The sequence below is a fragment of the Bactrocera oleae genome, chromosome 2 (genome assembly GCF_042242935.1).
Source record: "Bactrocera oleae isolate idBacOlea1 chromosome 2, idBacOlea1, whole genome shotgun sequence".
NCBI lineage: Eukaryota > Metazoa > Arthropoda > Insecta > Diptera > Tephritidae > Bactrocera > Bactrocera oleae.
In genome coordinates, this window is record NC_091536.1 from 94,874,211 (window position 1) to 94,900,824 (window position 26,614).

General features: G+C 32.2%; 1 protein-coding gene across 10 annotated transcripts; it reads right to left on the reverse strand.

Annotated features, from left to right (window-relative positions):
* Positions 1–304: 304 nt before the first annotated feature.
* Positions 305–24,645, reverse strand: tws (protein phosphatase 2 regulatory subunit tws). Of its 10 annotated transcripts, none has more exons than XM_036357119.2 (6): positions 24,516–24,645; positions 22,759–23,174; positions 12,670–12,868; positions 7,415–7,566; positions 5,230–6,033; positions 305–5,147 (listed from the first exon to the last, which is right to left on the reverse strand). In XM_036357119.2, the coding sequence occupies exons 3-6, from the start codon at positions 12,857–12,859 to the stop codon at positions 4,779–4,781; spliced, it is 1,515 nt and encodes a 504-aa protein (XP_036213012.1). In that variant the 5' UTR covers positions 12,860–12,868; positions 22,759–23,174; positions 24,516–24,645; the 3' UTR covers positions 305–4,778. The 10 variants fall into 10 exon arrangements, with proteins under 10 accessions (XP_036213012.1, XP_014092363.1, XP_036213010.1 ...); XM_014236888.3 differs by having other exon boundaries at positions 24,553–24,567; XM_036357117.2 differs by lacking the exon at positions 24,516–24,645 and having other exon boundaries at positions 22,759–23,449.
* Between the last annotated feature and the right edge of the window lie 1,969 nt (positions 24,646–26,614).

The window sequence follows — 26,614 nt, forward strand, 5'->3', positions numbered from 1 at the left end:
AATTTAAGGTTTAATAATTCTTCATAATATAAATAGATTAATTTTTCTGGACTTTGTGTGAATTATTATGTGTAGACATCTGTATCCCAGTCTGTTGTTCTAGTTAAAACTCCCAATGAATATTTTGAAATTGAATTTATTAGAACACTCAATCAGTTCGTTCACCTTGCCATTTAATTTGATAACGTGACTTTGCTTAACGAAGTTACATTTTTATTTTCTCTACAACTCAAGATATAATTCATTTCAGGGATAACTGTCTTATCTGAAAGTCTCCATTTTCGAATTTAAAATGACAAAAATATTAATGTTAATAACATTCGCACTTTATTGTGATTTTCAGCATCATAACATTTTATGAATTATAATATAAATTTTGTTTGCAATTCTGTTTTTTTTTTTTATTTCTTGTTTTCTAAATACTTAATTGTTAATAATGCTGGCTCCGTTTTTAGCGCGTTTAAATGTTTTGGTGCTGCAAAAATATTTTCAATGTTTCTTGTTCATGGCCGTACGACTTATCTAAGAAGTCTTGTTTAATTGTATTTATTATGCTTGTGGTTGTGTGCAGATGCAATAGTTGTCAATTAATTATTCTATTATAGTTTTTGTTGTTAATGTTTTTATATTTTTTATAAATTGATAACTGAACTGCATTCATTCGTTAACGGTTTACTTACATACACACATACACATACCTTATAAATTGAGAAGCACTGCATTTTTCAGTAAATTATATATAATATAATGAATATATGTTTCTAATTATACCATATATTTGCTTTGTTTCGTATATACATACAATAATGTATACATATATACATACTTGTGTATGTATATAACTTGACAATTTAATATTTAGAATAATATATATACATACATACATACTATAGCTAAATATCTGGTATATACGGTTTATTGATGTACATGCATAATTAGCATTCCTGCTGCTGATATACTGAATATTCAAAGCATAAAGAGTTGAAAAAATAAATTTTATAAATAGCTTGTTTACAAAAAAAAAACAAAACGCTCACTATGCTTTTGTAAAGTGGTACGATTTTAAATGCCAGTTGCAAAAAACATTTTGAATTCTCAAAAATCTGATTTAGAACTTATCATCAATGAGACAAATTATCTTCAATAACTTAACAAATGTTGATAAAAAAAACATATATTTTTATAAACGTCACATATCGCCATCTTACAATTTTTGCTATTTCCATTCTGTGGCTTATTTTTTTTCGGCACAAAGTGAAAAAGTGTGAATCAAACACATTGCAATCAACTAACAGATATTTATATGTAATTGAAGTATATATTTTTCGAAAATATTAATCCAGCATGTTTAGCTTTCGGTCAATACATAAAGATGCGCAATCATTTATAAGTGTTGTTGGTTCACTTTAGAACAGAAACCTCTGCTCCTTACAAAATCTGAAAACCTCTTAAAATGTAATTCATGTACAGAAAATACTATATAATTTATGTTGCTGTTGTGGTGCTTAAGTAGTATAATATTGATTGCCAGATAGCTTAATGCTAGATTAAGTCTTTGACTGCATATAAATGCCGTTCCAACGACCGTCGGTTCTAAAAAACCGGAACGGAATCGGATTTTTATCCGGCCAAGGACCCTCAACTCGGCACCATTCTTCAAAATTACTTCAAACATTTTTTCTACCGCTACAACAACAACAAACAGCCATTTTGATTACTACAACAGCCAGTTCTACGTTTCGAAATTGACCTGGATTTTATCCGGAGAAGGGCTTTGTTGCGAGTATCTAATCCTGTTTGGATCGGAAAAAAATACATGTTACCAGAACTTAGTTAACGATTATTTGTAATTCCACATGAAGCACACAACAACTATCAAAACTCCATAAATATAGTATAGTATTTTATGCGTTTCCGTACTATGTGATTTGCATCCTTTGTTATTAGTTTGTTGTTGGGGAAAACAAATCCAAACAGTTAATTTAACCGTAATTAAAATTTTTTCCCATTTACACAGCTTACCGATTAGCTTATATTATTTAAATATGCATGTACATATATATGTATGTATATACCTAATAAAGTATTTCATTTAATATTACAAACAAATATTCAACTTAAATGTTTCAAATATAATGTTAACCACAAATATTCACTTTCATACGACTTACGCTACTAATAATGACATATAATGTCATTTCGTTTATTTCTAGCATTTTTTTCACAAGTTATCAATAATTATTTAGCTTATTGTGACTATTGCAACTTGTTTTTGCATTTATTTTTGTATTAAATTTAGTTTTATTTGAATCAAAAAATGGTTTTTGTTCATTTTTAATTAATTTTTATTTGCTTGCTTTCGTTTCTTTTAAATTTAGTTTTTTTTGTTTTTTAATAAGTATTTGATTACTTAAGCGCATAGACATAATGATCATTATTTAATATTTATAAACGTTTTTGTCTTAATTAATTGCGTTAATACGCAAGAACGTTGAAAATAAGTCTGAGTAAAATTTGAATTTAATGAAATAATGCATATATGTTTTTTCATTTCTTTCACGTAGGCTTTTAAATGTTGAACTAATTGTTTTGTTTCTTCAAATTTAGTTCTGACTACTCAAGCGCGTCGTTATAATCATTTTTGTTTTAGTTCCAGCACTGTGCTCACTGCTCAGCGTCCGGTATTCAACACAAAAATAAAAATAAAAAATTAGTGACACCAATTATTTGTTTATTTATATTTCCTCTTCTCTGCTGTGGCAATATAAAATAAAATATTGTAAACAATACCATATTATTGTATTTTAAAGAAGAATATTTCACTATATTCCATTCTTTCTTTTTGCATTGCTTTGGCAGATTTTCGTGGAATGAAAATGTTTACAGAAATACAAACTGGCAGCAGAATAACTCAAAAGTATAAATTAGGCGTAACAACACATACTTTTACACAGCAAAATAATAAGAGCACATATATGTATTACAAACGTCTTAACCGCTATTATATGCACACAAATACATTTACTGTAAAAAAAATATAGAATTTCTGCATTGCGCTGTGGCGAAGAATATGAAATCCATAGAAGTTCTGGCCAGTTTTAGAAATTATCAGACCAAATTTCACACATTTTGCATTGGCGTAAAAGTATTTATTTGTAATAAGTACGAAAATGAATGAAGACTGAATTTTTAGCCAAATGCTTTAACCCGGCTTGTTAATGCTTTATAACATACGTACGCCTGTCATTATTACTACTACTTTATTTAAATAACATCATCTGTTTTACACGTACAACAAACAAGATTGCTCGTTGAGTTTCATAGCTTCCGTTAACTGATAGCACAAAAATCGAAAATGACGTTACACACGTAAATTTATAACCAGTCAAAGTCTAACTTTACACCAGCAATATGGGTCGTACTACCAGCCAATTTTTATATGCGTAAATATACGCTGAAAATATTGGGCCCTACATTTTTTTTATTTTTTCGAAGTTCAATGAAAAGTAGAGCGCACTTACTTTAAAGAAAAATATTAAAAATAGCACAAGATTTTCGCTGTACACGCAACTGTAGGTCCTTCAAGAAAAACCTCAGCTTTGTATTTTAGCTTGGAAATCACTGCATATGCTCTCATAAATAATGCATTCAATATTTATAGCAATTTTTGTCTTTTTTGTTATTTCTAAAATATGTTATTTTAGTTTTTGCTCTTCGAAGCAATGTAAAGTTGTAATAATGTTTAATATGCCGTTATTAGCTGTGGAATCCCTCACTTTTACACTTAAAAATTATAGTTTTCTAAGATGAAACTACAATTATGATATTTTTATATTTTTTTCTTTCTACTTTTTAATGTGAATTTCCAACTTAATTCATATGTTCGTATCAACGAAAAGAAATAAAAATAGAGTTATTATTAACAATTTCCGTATTTATTACAAATTAAGCAAACATATTACTGCATAAATAGTTGTTATTCTTACTGATTTCGCATAAATATTGTATAAAAAAACACGCTCTCTTCTAAAAGTAGCTGAAAGTCTATAGCCGAGGCAACATTGTTTTAGGGAATTTAACAGAATTGTAATCAGAGTACTGTACAAAGTTTTAGTTTAAGGCGTTTATTTTTTTCTTTTTTCTTTGTGCGCAATAGTAGACGATTTATATTGTTTGGTTTTACTGGCGCAGCCAGCCGTATTTTTCCCTCCCCGCGCCTTCACTCTACTTTTCACACACTTTTTTCATCACTTTGCTTATGCTATGATCGTTGCAAGCATGTCGCGCGTGTGTAAGCCACGTTTGAGTACAAAATTTTAAATTTTACGTTTGTTTCGGCTGAGGCTTACACACACACACCGACCGCACACATACCGTGTTATTTTGCTGTATCATATATAATCAATTGCCAATCGAGATTTTGTTTCGTTAATTATTAGCGCTAATAGTAAGTTATATCTAACTATATGTGTATATATATGTATGTATGATGCTATGAGTTGTGACATCGCCTACGCCTACGCTTTCGTCTTGTCTCCCTGTCCGTACTCGTATTTCGTTTAATATTACGATCAAAACTTAATCGTATTATTTGTTTTATTTTTGTTTGTTTGTTGCTCTGATTACACCGTATTGATAGCATGTAGTAGTAGTAGTGAGTGATAGCATTTGCAGCAGCGATAAGTATAAAATTTAGAATTAAGCATAATAATTATTCTTAACGACGCCATAATGGTGGTGGTGATGAAGTAGAACTGAAGTAGATGAGAGAGTTTTAGCTAAAACTTATCCTGAAATATAAACAGATTATTTGTGGCCGCCACAGCAATTATATTCTCTTGCGGATGCCAAGCGGTGTGCAGTATCTTCTTATTGAAGTCGAGACAATCGACACTAATCTCGTCTTTTTTTCGCTTGCCACCGGTGCAAACTTTACGCGGTTTAAGCACCGTTTTTGGTTTGATAATGTCGCGTGACGCCTCCAATGTGACATCCTTTTTCGAATTGCGATCAAACACTCTGAAGAAATTGTTATAGCTGCCCGTCATTATGGAAGTGTCTTTGCCATTCCAACAACATTCGAATTTGTCGAAAATACAGTCGTTCTCATACAGTGAACAGAGTTTAATGCGTAAGTATTCGTGAACCTGTTGTAAAAAAAAAATTAACATTTATTTAATAATTTAAATGCATTCACATATTGGAGCAAAAAATTAAATAAAAACTAACCGGATAAGTTTCAATTGGTTTCGTTTCCATGTGTAAATCCCACACTTTAATACTTAAATAGTCCCTAGAGATCATATAACGACCCGAATTGCTTAACTTTACATCGCTTATCGAGCTTATAATTTCACTAAAGAAGCTGCGATTCGTTGGATTCTCCGGCTCTTCGAACTGTTTGCTATGTCGATCGCACAGCGCAGCCGAACGCATATCACATAGACGTATTGTGCCCTTCGAGCTCGAGTACACGAATACATTGCACTCGGTTGGATGGAATTCGGCAGCGGTTATGACCTCCGTTAGCTCTTCCATATTAGCTGGCTTAATATCGACTATATTGAAACTTTGATCGGTCACCTCAAGATGCCACAGATTGATTCGTAAATCATCCGCGGACAGATAAGTCTCTTGGTCAGAATTAACGCTAATTGAATTGATGTGATAGGTGTGTGCATTGGCGTAGTTGCGGCGTGGTGACGCTTCCACCATAAGCGGAATTTGCTTAACTGAAGGAACTTTTAAGCCAGTTATATTTTGCGGATCCTTCGCCAGACCGCTCTCCTCCTTTGTATTATAGCCCTCAAACGACTTATCACGTTCACTGACCTTCCACAATTTAACCGTCTTATCGTTGGTGGATAGTAAAAAGTGCGCAGGATTCTTTCTTCGCAGCCATCGTATCTTATTGATTTTCTCCTCTATCTCCAATGACTTTAGGTAATCGAACTCGGGTTCATGCGATTGAAAGGTTGAGTAAACGTTATATTCACCGCGACGTGGTATGGCCGTTTTCGACATTGGATCGCGCTGTAAAAATAATTATACAGTTAATATATAGTAAAATTTAAAATTTATATAATATATAAGGTTGGAAGGTATCTCCCTTCCGCTTTTTTGTCTTTTGAATTTCGCGGCTAATAAGCGCTACAGAGCTCGTATCTGGCAACACTATACATAATTTGAAAGGTCTTGACATAACCTACAAAACAACGCTATGCATGATTAGTTTGGATATTGCGTTCAACAGTTATAGACGTGTAAACATGGAGTTCACTAACGCCGAAATTCGCGCTATTTTAAAGTTTTCCTTCGTTAAAGGCAAATCCGCTAGAGAAACGTTCCGTGAGATTAATGGTGTTTTGGGGGATGGTACTCTATCACTTCGAACCGCGGAGGAATGGTTTCGACGATTCAGAGCCGGTGAAAACGACACCATGGATAAGCCAGCCGGCGGAAGACCTGTGAGGACAAATACCGATCAAATCATGGAATACATAGAGTTAGACCGGCATATGGCATCTCGTGACATCGCCTAGGAGATGGGAGTTAGTCACCAAACCATTTTGAACCATCTGCAGAAGGCTGAATACAAAAAAAAGTTTGATGCTTGGGTGCCGCATAATTTGACTCAAAAAAACCTTCTGGACCGAATCAACGCCTGCGATATGCTGCTGAAACAGAACGAACTCGTCCCATTCTTGAAGCGGATGGTGACTGGCGACGAAAAATGGATCATATACGACAATATCAAGCGAAAACGGTCATGGTCAAAGGCCGGTGAATCGTCCCAAACAGTGGCCAAGCCGGGATTGACGGCCAGGAAGGTTTTGCTGTGTGTTTGGTGGGATTGGAAGGGAATCATCCACTATGAGCTGCTCCCATATGGCCAGACGCTTAATTCTACCATCTACTACGAACAACTGGACCGCTTGAAGCAGGCGATCGACCAGAAGCGTCCAGAATTGGCCAACAGGAAGGGTGTAGTGTTCCACCAAGACAACGCCAGACCACACACTTCGTTGATGACTCGTCAGAAGCTACGGGAGTTCGGATGGGAGGTTTTATCGCATCCACCATATAGCCCGGACGTAGCGCCAAGTGATTACCACCTGTTCCTGTCCATGGCGAATGCCCTTGGTGGTGTGAAGTTGAACTCAAAAGAAGCTTGTGAAAATTGGCTGTCCGAATTCTTCGCAAATAAGGAGGGGAGCTTCTACGAAGAAGGTATTATGAAGTTGCCGTCTAGATGGAAACAGATCATCGAACAAAACGGCGCATATTTTAACTAAATCCGATCACTGAAACACTTTTTATAAAGCATTGAATGAAGAGCAAAAAAGCGGAAGGGAGATACCTTCTAACCTTATATGTATGAATTCGTATGTATTTTGTAAAATGTTTGCCATACCTGAAAGATGACAACACGTCCGCCTTTATCACCTGTTGCCAGCAATTCACCATCATGATTGAATTCCACACAGGATATAATATCAGCATCGGTGACGTCATCATCTAAGGCGCCTTTTATCTGTGAGAAGCACCAGGAAGCTTCTCCATTACCTAAATAGAAAAAAAATATAATACAATAAATTTAAATTTAAAATGAAAAATTCAACTATTTGGTAAATATAATATTTATAGTTCGGGAAATTTTCGGGACAAATATATCTATGATATTATATTTTGTTGTAAACAGATGTTCCTAGCTAATTTACGAATTAGCGCATTATTGTGTTTGTATTTAGGTAGTCAAATTGTGCAGCACAAAAAAAAACGTTAGCTTCGGCTGCACCGTAGTCTTTAATACCCTTCATAAATAAAAATAATTTGATTTTGATCGTTCAGTTTGTATGACAGCTATATGCTATATAGTGTGTCGATATCGACGGTTCCGACAAATGAGCAGGTTCTTGAGGAGAAAGGACGTGTGCAAATTTTCTAATCGATATCTCAAAAATTGAGTTAATAGTCCACCTATATACAAAGGACCCTGTTCAAGTTATAATAAATATTTGCAAGCATTATGACAGTATAGAAGGCAACATGATTGTGTACATACATATGTATGTATGTATGTAGTATGTACCTACTAAACACAAATTGATTCCATTATCGATAGCTACCTCATTCCGTAAATGCGTCATCAACCACTTTTACTTGAACTAACCTATCCACATTGAGATTTTAATTGATTTTTAAGTGTATATATAATATCATAATTATACAAATAACAGAGGTAATGATAAAAATAATAACAGAACTTGATGATTCCACTCACCACTTTTGCGGTCATCAACAAGATTTTTGATTGTGTCGTTTTTAAAGTGCATAGAAATAATAATATGTGGTAGTTATGTACAAATACAAATGTAGTTTTTATAATTGTTATGAAATTATTTATTTAATACTCTTGTAAACTTATTTATAAACCCAGTAAAGAAAAAACTAAATCCCTTAAGGTCTGTCTGTATATACACGAACTAGTCTCTCAGTTTTTGAGTTATCGCTATCGAACCGCCGATAATGGACCACTATAGCATATAGTTGCCCGAACTAAAGGATCACAAAATTTGGCATGGTCGACATAGGTGACATATAAACTGAACCTTCAAAAACCAGTCCTGGCATGGACATTTTTTTATTTGACATGACATTTTCACGAGACTTGGCATAGATTATATTCCAAAGCAACGGTACAATCTCCGAACAAATTGTTCAGATCGGATCACTATAGCATATAACTGCCATACAAACGATCAAAAACAAGGTCTTGTACTGGAAACTTTTTTATTTGTGAAGAGTATTAGAAATTAGTATTTTCTTTTTTTTTTTTAGTTTATATTTCATAAATCTCCTTGCAAATATAAATACCTGACCATATGAACCTAAATATGCGTTTAGCGCATATAAATTTGGTTTTATTTGTATTTGTTTTTTTACTGGTCTCAGATTACTTTTGTTACTAACTAAACACTTCCTGACCTCATTCAACAAACATGTGCATGTGCTTACATACAAACTAAAAATACTTGTAGATGGATGTGTCTGCTTCTAAGCCATGTGTGTTTGGTAGCGTGTGCCGGCAAAAAAAAATAAAATAAAAAGAATGTGCAAAACGATACCGTGGTTTAAATTCTTATTGATTTGAAAATATGCAATAATTACGTCATGAATGAAAGCAGAAAAACAAACATTTGGGCATTCAGAATATTCAGATGACATATACTTTTTGTATAAATAGAATATCGCTGGTAGAAAAACAAAGAGTGATAAACTACAATACATTTTTCTTAGAGAAGTGTTGCTCGGCTGTGGCCTGTTTTCATAATAGGCGTACTCACAAAAGATAATAAATAAATTTTTATTTTTATTTAAAGGGTTTGATGTGTGGGGGCAAGGTCATGCATATCGGAAGTAATGGATATTAAGGGGTAACAAGTGGTATGGGAGTATTGTTGATGGAAGAGATTAGTTCCAAATGAATAGGCGTATCGAAGTATTTTATACTGCATTTTTATAGATGGTCACATCAAATGATGTCTATTCGCACTAGTGAAGATACTTCAAATGTTCAGTCAGATAAATACAAATGTATATTCTTTTTATTTACTAAATATCTGTCGACATCAATAGTGGAAAATGCATTAATACGTCAAAGGCAATTTCTGATCTTACAACCATAAAGGACGCAACGAGCGAATAGGAGAAAATAAGTGTTACGCGGTCTTTCCAGGTCAAGGAATCACTCATGTAAGTGGATATAAAACAAAAAAGTTAGAGAAATTTTGTTATTGTGTCGGCTTCTGACGGCATAGCAACACTAGTTTCGTATTTATAAACAATGTTTCTAATAATAATAAAATAAAAACTGCTATTGTCTTTTATGTTTTTTACTTCTAAAAATTGCACTGTAATTCGGTAGTTTCCTGATACATTACACATATATTTCTAAACCATTTGCTCCAAAATAGCTGTTAATCCGTTGGTACCGGACAGAAACATTTAAAATAATTGAAAGGCTATCTGCTGTGTTTCCAGGGTTACTTAATATCCTGTAATTTTAATTTACAATGAGTTGTTAAAAATTCAACTTGAGAAGTGTTATTTAACTTTACGCTAGTGCTTATTGAATAAAATTTGCACAATAAACTCATATCAACCATATAAAATATGTATGTACATAACGAAAAAAAAATGAGCATCCATACATACATACATGTATGTATACTAATGGGGGAACTTACCGGCCATGACAACTTAGCAATGTGCTGGATGCAGCAGCTACTTATGGCGACAGTGGTGACAATTTTATCGTTGTGTTATAGTTCTCGAATATATCAGGACGATTTGGTGACAATGTGTAATTAAAATATTGAAAACAATAACTTTGCAGAATTTCACTTATTATTATTGTAGCACTTTTGTCTTCTCTTTATATTTTTAACTTATGTCTTTTTTTTCTACTTGCCTATACATAAATTTTTTTTTTATTTTGTGGTTTTGAAGAAAAAAAGTGCTTTGACTTGATTTTTCACGTATTCTATCATATATTCTCTTTACGCATATTCAATTCGCACACTATAGTAGAAAAAAAAAGAAAACAATGAAAAAAATTAGCCGACGAATAACGAATTTGCACAATTTGTCTTTACACTCGTTCGTTCACTTTCTGTGTGTTTTGTTGTTTGAGAAGTAAAACAAATGCATGCAGCCACAGGCGGCGGCGTTATAGAAAACTACAGCGACCGGTGGTTGTGGTGCTAAAAAAAAAACGTATTAAAACGTCAAACATAAAAAGGTGCAAAAGCAGAAGAGAAGTGTAACGCGCCATATTACTATTCGGTGTCTGCTTTGCTTTATACTCACGAAAACGTGCAATAGCGGACGAAAATTCCCAAACACACTGACTGAATGACAGTAGAAAGAGCAATTTTCGTTTTATTTTGTTCTTTCCTATATACAATGTTGATTATGTTAACTTCTTTGATTTCCCACATACCCACTTTACATCATATTTCTTAGATTTGTAGTATTTTTTTTTCAACGACCTTTTATTGAAAGCAGTCCATATTTTTTCAAGTTGTGTACCTGCATTTATTAAATACAAAGCATAACCTTTAACATTTTTATTGAAAATATCGGTCGTGGGATAATGTATTTATACCGGTTGTAAAATTACACACTTTTACAATAAAAAAATTACGCATGCATCTTTGGTGCCTATTTTCTAGTTCACACGCACCGCGTGACTTGTTTTACTTATTGTATTTTTTAAATAACTTCTATCCTGGAATCGCAATTTCTGCAATTGCTCGCGTTCAATTCTTAGGAATATTAAATTTCAAGTTCTGTATTTAATCAAATCGGCATAATCGATGTTCAGTTAACATATAACATCAATATGAACATTCTTTGTGGCCAATTATTCGCGTTTGTGGAAATTTACACTTTCATTGATCGGTATATTAAACAATATTTAAATAATTCTAATACAAGTGTAAATAGCTTCACTTCACGCGGTTATCATTTCGCATTCATATGACAAATTTGGAATGAATAAGTCAACACAACTGAAATTCTGCCAATTTTGATTTATTTCGCGTTGATTCTTTCGTCTTCTGTTACTCTTCTTCCAAATCTTTTCAACATTATACTCTATTGCTTTTCCGATAATTTTTATTCATTTATTTTTATGTGCTTTGTTCGTTTACGAGTTTGCCTGTCGTTTGCTAGTCAAAATGATTCTCGTTGCTTCGCAATTTGCGGCGGCGACGGCAGCTGCTGCCGCTGTGAGCCAATGCCGACGAAGTTCGCACTAAATCACAATTGTGTTGTTGTTGCATTTGTCGTACCTTCATGGCGACTTGCAAATCTACTTAGTTTTTCATTACACTTCTTACTCAATACGTTCGTCGCACTATCACAGAATTTAAATAATTTTTAACTTATGATCATTTTATTAAACGTGCACACCTTTTAAACGCTTTAAATTGGCAATGAAACGCCGAAAAAATTGTGAAGAAACACCGCAAAGAACTTCGCGACTGCTTAAAACAAATTACGAATTTAGAATGGCAACAATTCAGAGTTGCCAGTCTCACTTTTCGAACTATATTATTATAAATTCGCTTACTTATGCCCACATCTATTCTATTGAAACCAAATTATATCCTGACAAATACATAAATATAAATTTTTATAATAATTTGTAAGTATGTGCATGTATTAAGCTCAAACTTTAAGGATATGCTGGTTGCAAAATTTGTGCAAATTGCTATGGTGAGATATATTACTTTTGTTGCAGCACTGTTCAGCTGTGTTTGTTTTGGTCAATAATGTGACAATAATCGATATAAACAGTCGTGGCGACAAATAAAACGAAACTATTGAATTTAGGCGCAATAATTGACTTATTTACAAATAAATTAGTCTTTTCACTAGATAACAATAAAACGATTAATGGTTGTTTGGAGTGAAAATATTTTGATTGATTTTCAACAGCATACAGCTCCATATTAAACATAAATTAGTATATATACAGGGTGTTTCATGTAATTTAATTTTTGTTTATGTATTTTAGGGCCTCTCGAATTACTTCGAATTATTTTGAGGAAATTGTGTTGTTAGCTAATTTCTATTCGAATATAATGTCTTTCAACTTACTCTGTATTTTTTTAGTGCCATTCATATTTATAGCCGTATTAAGCATATTTCCAATTTTCGTGAAACTCGATTGACGCATAAAAGTGCGTGGTGGTATAGGCGGTGGGGGTTCCGGTTCCAATATTGGATTTGGTTTCCAGCGCTCCATTTTTGGGCTCTTCTCACTGCTTGATAAAGTTTTCCAATCCATTTTACTGAGCTGAAATTGATTTAAATTAAACTTGATTATTTAGATAATCAAATTCAAATTCAGTAGAAAGTATTTTGATTATTCAATTGAGACGACTCTGATTTCAACTTTTCTTTAAATACGCTTTAGCAATTCCAATGGAGAGCAATTTGTGTGGAGAGGAAACGATGTAATAATATGGAGGAATTTAAAGTTATAATATATAAATTAAAAATTATAATAAAATAAATTAGTATGAAATATTATTATAAAAGCATTAATTAATACAATTTTTTTAATAAAAAATATAAAAAGTTCTAACAGCAAATATCAGGTAGTTGTTTTTATTCACTACATCTACCTGAGAATTCAGTTCGATTACATTGTTCAGGACCTAGTATTAGGGAAATATTTTTTGTTGATTTCGTTACAAATTCATTTAAAATGACTGGTATCGAAAACAATAATAAAATTGTTAAATATTTCATTAATTACGCAAAGTTATTGAAAAATTGTTGAAAAATATTATTACTGATTTACTTATAAATATTAATAGAACTAAAAGTGCAACCCTGCGAAGTTGGTTTCATTTTAAAATGAATCCTTCAAAAACTTAAATATCCTTAATGATTAACAAACAAGTCAATAAAATTATGTTTTGAACACAAGGTTGCAAATATTTTAATTTAAAATATTTTGATTATACCATATTTTAGATTTTTAATTTGTAATTCTAATGTTGGGATTAAAAGTCAAATGTTTATGATGACAAAAGTTGGAAAATAATTTTTTTTTTATTCTTCAATCCGGTATTTGGGATTAAAAACTTATTTAAAAAAATGTTAGGTATAATTTAAAAACAAAAATTTCGGGTTAAAAATTGTTAGCTATTTTTCAATCCGGTTGGGTTAAAAAAATTACAAATTATTTTTAATTATGATTTTTCGGATGTCAAAATAAATTTAATACGAATTTTAATACACTCATTTTTAGTGCTACTCTATTTGAACAGAAATTATTTTCAATGTAGCTTGGACTTATGTTTAAATGTACATATATGTATATTTGAAATGACGCTCTCTCGACATACATTATTTAGCAAAGTTGCTGGTTGAACACTTTCCATAGGTAAACATTTCCATCGTATAGTAGAACATTTTCCATTTTCTGAACGATTTCGCTACTAACTTGCGTCTTAAGTTAAATACTACAATATGTTACACTTTCAACATACACAAAGTGCCTTTTTGGCACACCACTGTACCAGCCGTTTAATATGTTTTTCCAGTTAACAATTTGTGTAAGTAGATATTTGCATAGTGCACACGGCGTATGCGTGATTTTCATTAGTTGACAAGTGATAAATGTCGCGCATACGCGGTGGATAACCATACGATTTTCCATTCAAACATATAGATATTTACATATGTGTACATATAAACATAGTTTGAATATGCATATGCATATTTCAATTTGTGTTGAGAACCGTTTTTTTCTCTGAGTATTTGCCTTATTTGTCACTTATTATTGTACGTTTATTAGTAACTTCCTTCTCCTAGCTGTTTATACCTATGTACGAGTATGTGTCTCTGATTGCCACATGATTTCTGCATACATTTGTAGGAATATTATTAAGAGCGGGATATGTGGTTGTTGTAAAATTGACAGTATGCCTGCGCTTGATCTGTCATTTGATTTGTCAAGCAATTAGCACATTTTTATTGTATTGGTTATATACATATGTACATACGTTAGCAGCAGCGGGAAGCTGTTTGTGCCCCATGTACCATCTAGATATCTAGGTTACTAAGTGGACTTGTTTTTAAAGATTTTAAATCAGAGTGGTAATATTTCATGAATATCTGTCGTTATTCAAACAAAGAACTTGTTGTCAAAAAAGGTGAATAAAATAATAATAAATAATGAGAGTCTAAAACTATAATATATATTATTTGTTGTTAAACAAATGTTGCTAAAACGTTCCTGTTTACTCTTATTACAGGTATGTACAATATTTAGAAAAGTTTTACAGTAAATTTCGAAACTCCAGCTGATATTTAAAAACAGTTATAATCTCTATATAAAAAATCCACTTTATAAATTTACATAATCGCAGCTTGTGAAAATTGCTTAAACAAGCAATATCTTTTAATTTTAATTTATACACACGCTTCGCCTTTTAGAGCTTTCGAAGATTTCAACGTTTCGTGTGCTTGAATCTGACGCGTTACGTTTTGATATTGTTATTACAATTTGCAGTTTCGTAAATATGTTATCACGCTGTGTCAATAACGAATGGGAAATTCAAGAAAAAATGCGCCAGATTATTTTATTTTGTTTATAGAAAAATTAAGCTAATTATTTGCTTAGCAATAATGCAATAGACACACACATACAAATGTTTACAGGCTTAGTTGAACTGTCTGTCAGCTGGTTAGTTGGATAGAAAGTTATATGCATACATATATGTACCCATATATGTTATTGACTGAGTGGGAGGAAATCATAATATTATTTATCATATATATGATATATTAAATTTTTTTTTGTTTACCAAAAACACTGAACAATATATTTATGGGTTGTAGTTTTACCTTGGACAATAATGCCAAATTTCGTAAATATATCTCGTTAATTAAACAAGTTTTTGTGCAGCTATATCTTATAGTGATCCGATATTCGCGGTATCGACAAATGAGATAAGGAAGTATTCAATATTTTCGATCGATGTCTCAAAAACTGAGAAACTATTTCGTTCGCATATATACAGACGAAATTGGATAGGTCTATAGGTATATACTCTACAGGGTCGAAGACATTGCCTTCTGGGTGTTACAATTTTTGCGGCAAACTTAATATACCGTGTTCAAGGTATAAAAAGTAAATAATAACGCAGATGCTTAAATAAATATGATAATAGGAGAAAGGTGGCTCTTTTCTTTTTGATTTCGATTTACGAGTATTTTCAAATGTTACGAAAAGACCGATTGACTCGTCATTGCTCTACTCGTTAACTTTGAGCGCTGCGAATTTATCTCGATACAACGCGCGGACACCTCATTATAGTTTTAGTATTAATTTTACTATTGTGAATGGCTCAAATGATAAAGTACTGTCAAAATGGCATCGACAATTTTATTTTTTATGGAATAAAAAAAAATAGCTGTAGAAGATAAATAGATTGATGTTCATAAAAAAGGACCTCATTTCTTTTTAGACAGCGTAAGGCAGAGACCAAATGTGTTAAAAAAAATTATTTAGATGAGCAAATTTTATAATTTGGGCAGTTCTTTTTGTGCTGCCAGTCTGCATGAACAGCTGCTATAATGTGATTCCGTATCTTTTTATGCTTGGTAAATACCGACATTAATGACATAAAACAATAAATTAAACAACCAGTAAAAATAACGGTATTCTCGTGTAAGCCACTCAACATCGAACTCACCAAGAGTGATTTACACAATCTGACCGATTTGACAATTCAATGGCTGAACAAATTAACAAAGGGTTGTCATACCAACATTCGATACAATGACATCAGCAAAGCGCCTAGCATCAAATTCGCTGAACACGAGTAACGAACGAGTAATAGCTTAAACACAATACGGGCGACGACGAATATTCGTCGTACTCGGCGACGCCGTCGGTGACAATACGCGACGGCGGCGAATTTCGCCCACCATGATATTCGTCGTCGCCTGTATTGTGTTAAAGCTATAAGACATTTATGATTTGTAATTGTCGCTGGGAGTATATTCGTAAAGACATTCGCGGCTGGTATGGCGGTCTAGGTTCGTAGTAGATTACATTTATTGACCAAGCTAGTTGCCAGTACTAAGGTATTGATATGATAACTAGTGTATATAATACATACAACGTTTTGTTTCTGTTATTTACAAATTTGTTTACATTTCTCGTTTGGTTTTCTTTTTTTTTGCGCCCTATTCTTGTGCAATGTTTACAGTTGTGCATACATACTCGTAAATACATATATCTATATCTAAGTATTTGCTTAGCTGCACTTGTGAATGCTGTGCCCAACGTGGCGCTAATGACCGTAAAGAGGCAACAAAAATAATAATCAAGTGCAAGACAAGTAAGGCTTCGCAGTCGGTCAGTTGGTAACTGAAATCAAGCGCCGTATTGGCACACCCGTCTGCTCCTCCAACGTGCGGTGTAGCCAAGCGTAGAAGATGACCGTCAATAACGATCGAAGATTATGCCCCCAAATATTTGCTTGGATGTGTGGGTGAAAGCAGACGGCTGGCTAGCAGATAATCTAGCAGTGAAATTTGTAAAATTTTGAGCTTTAAATTCATCCAAAGTTTTTGAAAGCGTCGAGCGCCTGCTTCTAATAGTAACGGTACTAACTATTGGTTAGTTAAATAATTTTTTTAGAAATTTGTAATTCCTCCAATTTGCATATTAACCCAGAGTAATAACCACGAATACTTTAAAACGTGTGAATCAGTGCTGAATTGTATGATTTACGCCATTTGAATGCTCAATTAAACGGATACTAGCATTCTACAACAATATTAAAATAGGCATATAAAGAAATAATTGCATATACTAACCTGGGAACAAGACGTTGACACTGTGAACCAGAACTTGGCTCGCTTATGCGATTGTGGCCTCAAAATGTGCAAAACAAAAAAAATAATAATAATAACAATGGTAATAATATCGATACCCACACACTAGAATATACATACTCGTATGTATGTACATGTGTATATGGACAAGAAAGAGCAACGAAAACAAACAAATTATGTTCGAAACCATAGAAATACATTTAATTGGGCAAAAAGTAAAATAAAAAGAATATACTAAATATTTGAATAGAGGAAAGAGAGTTGACGAAAATAAATAAATCGGTATAAGTCATAACATCAAAATAAATAAGGTAAAATAAAAATAAATAAAAGAAAAGAAAATAAATAGAACCAAATTAATTATAATATAACACATTTAAAAACATGCAATGAAGTAAAATACAAGAAGATGATAAAAAATAAAATGAAATAATAAATAATGGAAAAGCAAGAAAAAACGTTAACTTCAATTTCATCGAATCTATAATTAACTTCACTGATAAAAGAGTTTTCCACACAAAACCTTTATTTGGATCGATCAGTTTGTATGGCAGCTTAATGCTATAGTAGACCGATCCCAACAGTTTCTTGGGAGATTGTAATTTTATCTTAGGCAATAATCTATTCTAAATTTCTTGAAGATATCTTGTTAAACAACAACGTTTTTCATACAAGGACTTGGTTTGGCTCGTTCAGTTTGTATGACAGCTATATGGTATAATGGTCCGATATGGGCGGTTTCCAAAAATTAGCAGCTTCATGAGGAGTAAAATACGTGTGCAAAATTTCAGATCGATATCTCAAAAATTAAGGGACTAGTGCGCGTGTACCTATACGGACAGACAGACGGACGAACATATACAGACTGACCATTTATATACATATATGTATATTCGAACCAAACTTATTAATGCTTACAATAAAAAAATTAGTTGGTGGTGGTTAGTGTTTTCGAAATCATTAAAAATTACATCAGTTGGACTGGTTTTTCTTATCCGTGTAGTATTAAAGGGTTATCTTAACTTGAGAATTCGAAAGAAATGTAACCTTTTTGCATATTCCTACATATATCCAATGTACATATATTTGAAAATATTCTATGTAAATTTAAATTTGAACCGGCAAATAGATTCGGAGATATGAGCGAATTAAACGAGTTTTTCTCCGAAACGGCCGGGACCGATCTAAAGGCTACGTGATCAAGAGTATGCAAAATTTGTCAAAACGAGTCACCTTAATATCGGACAAAAAAGTACATTTAATTTTGTAAATGTAAATTATATTTATTTATTTATAAAATAAAATTCTTCTTCAAAAACAAAGAATTCACAAAAAAACGCATGTTTTCTGAATTCCAAGTGGTTATAACACCTTAAGTAAATATATTATAAGCCATATTTGTTGTAGACACGAATATACATTGACGCATAGCACGTGTTTTAAACCTAATTTTAAATACGCTTTGAACAAATTTTGCCAATTTTTATCTCATCAATCCCTGCCTTAAATAGCCTTAAATAAAAAGAAAGTGAGAGAGAGAAGAATTTGCATTAATTTTTTGTCACGTGTAATCAATTATAAGCCAGTATAAAAAGATTGGCGAGACCTACGCCTCACACCTTCACACACACACTGATTTCACCTCTGCACATGTGGTAGTGTAGTATACAGTTGGTTAACGAAGAAACAATACATATTAAGAATACCGTGTGAATAATAAATATTCTTTTGACAACACTCTTTGTCGTTTTGAACACTTTTCTTAATCAATTCACTAAATCAACAAAAATAATTATGGAAGAACACCTGTATATGCTGTAAAAAGCGAATATGAAAGCGTATAGAAAAACGTGTCACTAAATGCTAATATAAAACTATTTTAAGCTTCGCGCATACCTAAGAGTCCTACTCTGTCCGTTACGATTTGAGACGCGCGAATTTTGAAGGGTTTGAGCCAAATTAATGGCAAGTATGCTGATTGGTGAGGTTAAGCAAAATGTTCCTATAATTATACCCTGCAAAGGGATGACGAGCTGAGTCGATTTATACATATCCGCCTGTATATACGGGAACTAGTCCCTCAGTTTTTATGATATCGATCTGAAATTTTGCAGGCGTCATTTTCTCTCCACTAGGGCATATAGCTGCCATGCAAACTCAACGATCAGAATAAGGTGCTTGTGTGGAATTTTGTATTTTTTATTGGTGATGGGTATTATAGCTTCGGTGCAACCTAAGTTAAAGTTTTTTCTTGTTTTTAATAATAATATATATTATTATAATTTTATATGCCTTACCATATTTGAGTTTCTTAAACTATAATGTATTTTGTACTGATCTCTCAGTTTTTGCGATATCGGTCTGAAATTTGGCTCATGTCCATTATCAGACTACTATAATAGCTGCCATACAAGCTGATCAAGCAAAATCAATCAACAAGAAATTTGGCGTGGATTATTACTCAAGACAATGCTATAATCTCGGAAGACATTGGATCGGACCATTATAGCATATAGCTGCCATTCAAGCTGGCCGATCAAAATCAATTCCTTGTATGGAGAACATTTTTATTCGACAATACATCATCTCGTGCCATTTGGCATAGCTTTTTTTCAAAGAAACACTATAGCATATAGCTGCCATACAAATTGACCGATCAAAATCAGGACAAATATCTTTTCACGCTATCAAAAAAGTACTTGTAAAGGGTATTATAGTTTCGGTGCCACCAAAATTAATGTTTTTTCATATGTCGTATCCGTTTTATTGCTAATCAGATAAGTAAGCTTTAGACACTTTATATACCTCAATCATCACCTAATTCATTATTGTTGAGGACAAGATTGATAAAACTAATTGACAAGTATTATTGCAAATACTTGCTCATTTGTAGAAATTTTTGATTATATGTCATAATCTTATCAGCGTATGTTACATATACATACATATATAAAAATTTGAGCGAAAGAAAGCTTTATGGGGCAACTGACATCAAATTTGGCAGCAATTGTTGATGGAAATTTTGATAAAACGATTAGATTTTTGGCTTTTTTGTATAATCATTATATAACTGTACTATTATTGGCTCTTAACCTGTGATCCATTTTTGGTTGTATGGCATTTTTTTTTAATTTCAGCAAATCATATACAAAGTAAGGTTTATGGTCTTTAGAAAACATATGTTACAGACTTGAAAATAGTTTCGGAGATATGAGCGCATAATATAATTTTTTTTTTTAGTATAAGAGGCTCCCAAAACTTTAAAGGCATTTTGCTCGAAACGCTGTTTTCAGAGTCGGTGAGGAAAATTTCTTCAACACGGCTGGACCGATTAATTTGAAAATTTTACACGACTTATTTAAATATATTTGTCAGGTAGCGATTGAAGGCATAAGATTTTAAATAATAATTTCGATTTTTTTTCCACTCTGAAGTGTAAATTTTTTCACAAGAAAAAAACGACATAACAGTTTCAGTGCTGTCACTTTCCCGCTATAAAAATTCAAAAATTGTCACTATACATTAAATAACGGTATAAAAAATCAATTAACGTTTGTTATTATCTGCCCTCATTGCCTTAGGAAAACAGTTATGTATGTATATAAACTTGTAAAATTTTGTCTTGAATGATAATATTAATTCTAACCTCCACAAAGGTGAGCAAAATAATCCGTGATATATGTGAACCATGTATGTATGTATGTATGTACATACATATGAACTGGTATATAAGAAGATAGACTAAGCTTAAAAAATTCGACATTTTGTCGCACTAAGTAGGAATAAGTGTTTATTAAATTACAATCAATTCGCATGCTATAAGTTGAGCTTAATATTTACATATTAGTATATCTACCATTATGTATACACACATACTCGTACACGTGTACTGCAAAACAGCGTAGCACATATGCACGTGTTTACTCACATATGTTAGATATTATATTTGTTTACTATATCGGCTAAAGTTTGCATAAAAATCAGCAAACAAGCTGGCAGGCAAACAAATTAACAACAACTTCAACTACAGACGCAGCAATGCCACGCAAAGCTGTTAACCTCAAATTGCACATGATCAACGCATTGCGACTATTGAATTAGATTTGGCGAACTGGTGATATTGGCGACTGCTATGAGGAGCGCTGAATGGAGGGGCGTGGTGCTTTCCCCACGTTAATGCTATAAAATAAATTTTATTTGTTTTAGTTGTCTTTTTCTAAACTGTTCGTTTAGAAAATTCCAAGTAAACACATATTTTCTTTAGGTTTTGACTTTGGTTTTATTTAAACTGATTTTAAGATGGAAATTGTATAGTAAAGACAGTAATTTCAAATTAATACAAGAAAAAACGTTAACGTTCGATTGTACCAAAACTGTGAATGGTATACAGTTGCATTTTTTATAGCATAAAAGCGTTTAAAAATATCTTGATTTTAATCGGTCAGCTTTATGCTATAGTGGTCCGATCTCAACAATATGATCGTATTATCTTGCATAATAATCTATTTAGTGAAGATAATTTTTCAAATAAGTCAGTGTGTATGACAGCTACATACTATAGTGGTCCTATCTCGGCGGTTGCGACAAATGAGCAGCGGAGAGCAGGACGTTTCAGATCGATATCTTAAAAATTAAGGCCTTAGTTCGGGTATTTACAGTCAGACGGAGATGGATAAATCGACTCCTATATTTTTTATAGGGTTTCCGAGTAGGGTTAAACAGTTAGATGACACTAAAATACTGAATTATACAGTAGATATCTTCCATTCTTCTGAGTCCTTAGCACAATAAAGTAAAACTTTTTTACTACTCTTTCTCCTGGGAATTTGATCTACATATGTATACTCTGGTAGTGGTAATTTTGGTGTTTTGGCTGAATTTCGGGGTAAATTGATCAAAAATTATGTTACAAATGCGTATGGGAAAGCCAAGAGTGTGGAATTGTTTATTATTCGCCGAAAAACAGGAAATAGTTTTGAGGAACATCAAATCGCTTATTTAATTATTAATTATGATTTATATATTTTGCGCTTTGAAGTGGTCTGACATATGTACGAGAGTATATTAAATTGACTCTCACGTCTTAACACGATTTTTGATGTCTGAAATTTCTTAGTTACTTTGCCGTTACTTGGCCACGGACTTCCGACTTTCAAGTTTCTAGTCCAAATTGTGAATAAATCGTGGTCCCTCATAGCGGGGAGCCTGAGTCAAACTATAATGCTTTATGGTCACATTTTACTTTTCTTTGCCAATAACTATGATACACATAATAAATACATTAAAAATAACGTCATACACTCGAACAAAGTATTTTTTACTTACCGAGGCTAATTATCCCTTGAAGCAGCTGTTAACAGCAATGGAAGTTGTGTGAAGCAGAGTCTTGCAGCAAATTCGCTATGTCAGCTGAATACCAATTATATTATATTTATTTCTTGTGCGCTTTTTACCAAATTATATTCAAGTGTATTTTTGGCATTCAAATTCAGTCTCACTTAATTTCATTTAGTTTTAAGCAATTTTTAAATTAACACCAATCGATAATTGAAAACACACGGCACGTGGAAGTCGTGCATATATGAAATATACAGATTATAAATATGTATGTATGTAAGCTTAATGATGGTTCTTGTATTATTATTTTTTCCTGCGTCTGTCTTTCGTACGTATTTATATCTGTTTAACGTTTTTTTTATTCTTTTTCGGGGCTTGAGTTCCACAACCACTGTGTTTAGTTGCTAAGAAAATAAATATTTTGTTTAGTTTTCTTTATTTAAGTATTATCCAATTTTTGTACTAAAATTTATTTATTTTTTTATTTAGAGATTGTTTTTGCGTCGTGGCAAAGTACGTATTAATAGTTTTTACTAGTTTTGCACATTTTTAGTTTTTTCTATGTGAACTATGCTTTTTATTGTTTTTGTTTTTGAAGTACTTTAATTTACGAAATTTTACGGCTCTAACTGATCAACTTCGTTCTAATTTTTGAATTATTATCCAAGCTCAGTTTATTATATTTAATTTTTAAGCTCAGCTCATTAAAAAAATGTAACTAAATTATTTAATAGTTGAAAAAATTTAAATATATTATAATTATTTTAATATCCAGAAACCAGAAATTATAATAAAACAATACCATACCATTTCTCACATTTGAAATATAAATAATAGTTTTATTTACAACTGATATTTACAATTTGTTAAAGAAAAAGTTTTTATTGATACTTGTTTATTCTAAATGCCCGCAAAGTTTTAATAAACCGATCGTTTACAACATTTTTTTTTTTTAATTACTGCAAAATATTGGCCAATGATGAAAGCACCAAACATTGTTTATTGTTTTTATTTTAATGAACACCAACTGAGTCAATCATCATCAACACTGAATTATTAAAATAAATAGTTTATTTTTAGCCGCTTATTTTTTAACTTCAAAAACCGCATTAAGTGCAAAAAATTAATTTATTACACTAAATAGTATTCATATTATCAGCACTTCAAAAATTATTAGAATGTTTTATTTTCACTTTTAAAATCAATTACCACAAAATTTGTATACAGAATATAGTATTGCTATTTTTATTTATTTTCGATGTTATTTTCAGTTTTCTTTTCAAAACGTTTTGTTCATATTTTAATACCGGAAATATATTTACTCATGACATTCATAAGTCTATTAATTTTAATTGTGTATTTATCATTGTTTACATTTATTTGTATAGTTTTTTTTAGTAGAAATTTTTTTTTTCTTTTTTTTTACAATTATCCTTCACGCCAAATAATAAAAATATTAGCTTTTTTCATTTATAATTTCCGTTTTTTTATTTCTTTTTTCTCATTGGTTCAAAAAAACTATTCTCGACGCACTAGCATGCACATCGAAGCACTTCCTTTCCGCCTGTTGCTGCCGTCATTTCAGCGCTATATCTTTTCCCTATGCACTTTTTTCGGCCTCTAACGTACCGCTGTTTCACGAGATTACTTTGTCTGTGAAATCATTTTCGGCCTCCAACTAATTTTGCTTTGTTCCATACATGTTTACAAGTACATTTGTCTATGCTTTCAAATGTTTTCCTTACTTTACTTATACACATATGTACATGCATATATGCTTACATATGTATGTATGTAAATACTTCCTTTGCTTTCCTTCTTTCTTCTATGCGTTTGCGATTTTGTTGTTTCGCGAGTCGCATTGCCAACGAAACTGATTTTTTTGAAATTGTAAAAATACAGAAAACGTCCGAATGTCTTAATACCAATACCAATACTACAACAACATTAAACACAACAACAAAAATATAAAATATTTTGTTTTACCAGCTTATTTCACGATTCTCTTTAGCTGTTTGTACGGTATGCATGGTGAGCATTTAACTTCAGCCTGTCACTGCCCGTTACTCATGTTATATACTCATATAGCACATATACCATATATCATTTACGAGTAGTTGAACTAATGCTACACTGTGCTGTAGTGGTTGTAAAAAAGAAATGAAACCACAGTTTAAAGTAAGGTAATAATTTTGGCTTTTAGATAAATTAGTAGCTCATGTAGATTTATTCGGTAAGTAAATCTCAAAAGCGACTGTTAACGTGTGTGGGCCTTAAAAACTGAGTTGAAAAAGAAATATTTCTCCTGGCTGTTTTTGTAAGAAGTTGTTCGGCAAGCTTAGATTTACTGCTTATAAGTACTGCCTTTTTCAAGAAGGTAAGCATTCATTACGGCAGCAGAACGGCAGTATTAGCATTGAGCTCGCTAACTGTGTATTCAAAGTTAGTTAAAGAGTGTCTGCCTTCACTAGAAATTGTATCAAGATACTTCATTATCAGATTCGTTTCGGTGTCTGGTCATAGCGGAATCACTGGAAACCAATTAGCTAGAATTACGATTTTTGTAAAAGTAAACATCTAAAATTTATTCATTAACCCAACGGCCATATATTGTACATATGTATCATAATTTCATTATATATCATATAAGGTTTATACAATACATAATTTTCAGGAAAATTTTCATCTTTTAAACGAAATTTATTAAATTGTATCTTATATCAAAGTTATCACCAATAATAATGTCCATCTTGAATTTGTAGTAGTTTTGAGTAAACATTAAAGATAGATAGAAGATACTGATAATGCAAATGACCATTATTAAGCAGTTTATTTTTTGGACCAACAGCCTTTTTACGTTTTTGGTTGAAAAGGTAGATAAAAATACTTTAATGACTATCGGCGCATGGATCTAACAAGTAGAATATGTTTCTATATATTTCAGATAACCAGAGCGCTGGTAAGCAAATGTGTTATAACAATTTTTTTTTTTGCATTATAGGTCGTAATAATATTTTTGACCACATTCATAGAAGTGTAATTTTGTTGCACAGTGTAATCTCAGCGCTATGTACTCTATTTTTGTTAATGAACGGTTGGCCACTTTTATTCATATATACATACATACACACGTACTTTTGCTCCCACTGGGCGTCCATACACATTCATAGCTCCATCTTCACCTACTTGTCAATGTTACAGTTACAACAAAAAGAGGGAATAAAAAACATGCATAAATCCTTCATGCATTGGCTTTTCACTTGCTGTAATGCTGGAAACAGTCAATGACGCAACACCGTAGACTGAATCAGCTGATACGATCAAATCGGCTGAATTCTGCCGCTACAACAACAACAACCTATCTTATGAGAGCGCAATGTAAATGAACACTCACCACCGTTTCTACCGTCCCCTTCTCCGACCGTACGGCAGGATATTCCCTAAAATTGTATTTTTTCCGTAGAAACGAGTGAGCTGATTGCTCTCTTGCAACGCAGGGTTGCCAGTCTCAATATTTTGTAGTAATTAAAAAATAAACTTGAATATATTTGAAATATTCTTAAACTAACTCAAAATTATTGTCGAATACAATTATATATCAATAGGTAGACTATTTTTAAAAGATGAATTTTAGTTTTGAGCTTTTACATTATGAAAAATTATAACTAAAAAGCTAAATGTGTGAAAAATCGTGAATACAAATAGAACAATGGCAACATTGGTGAAATGAAAACAAAAGAAAACAACCGATTTCTGTGTTGCAACATTATCCATGGTTGCAACTACAGGCATAACTTTTGACAAATTTTGTTTAATACGGGCGGTGAGTATGGAAGAGGGGACC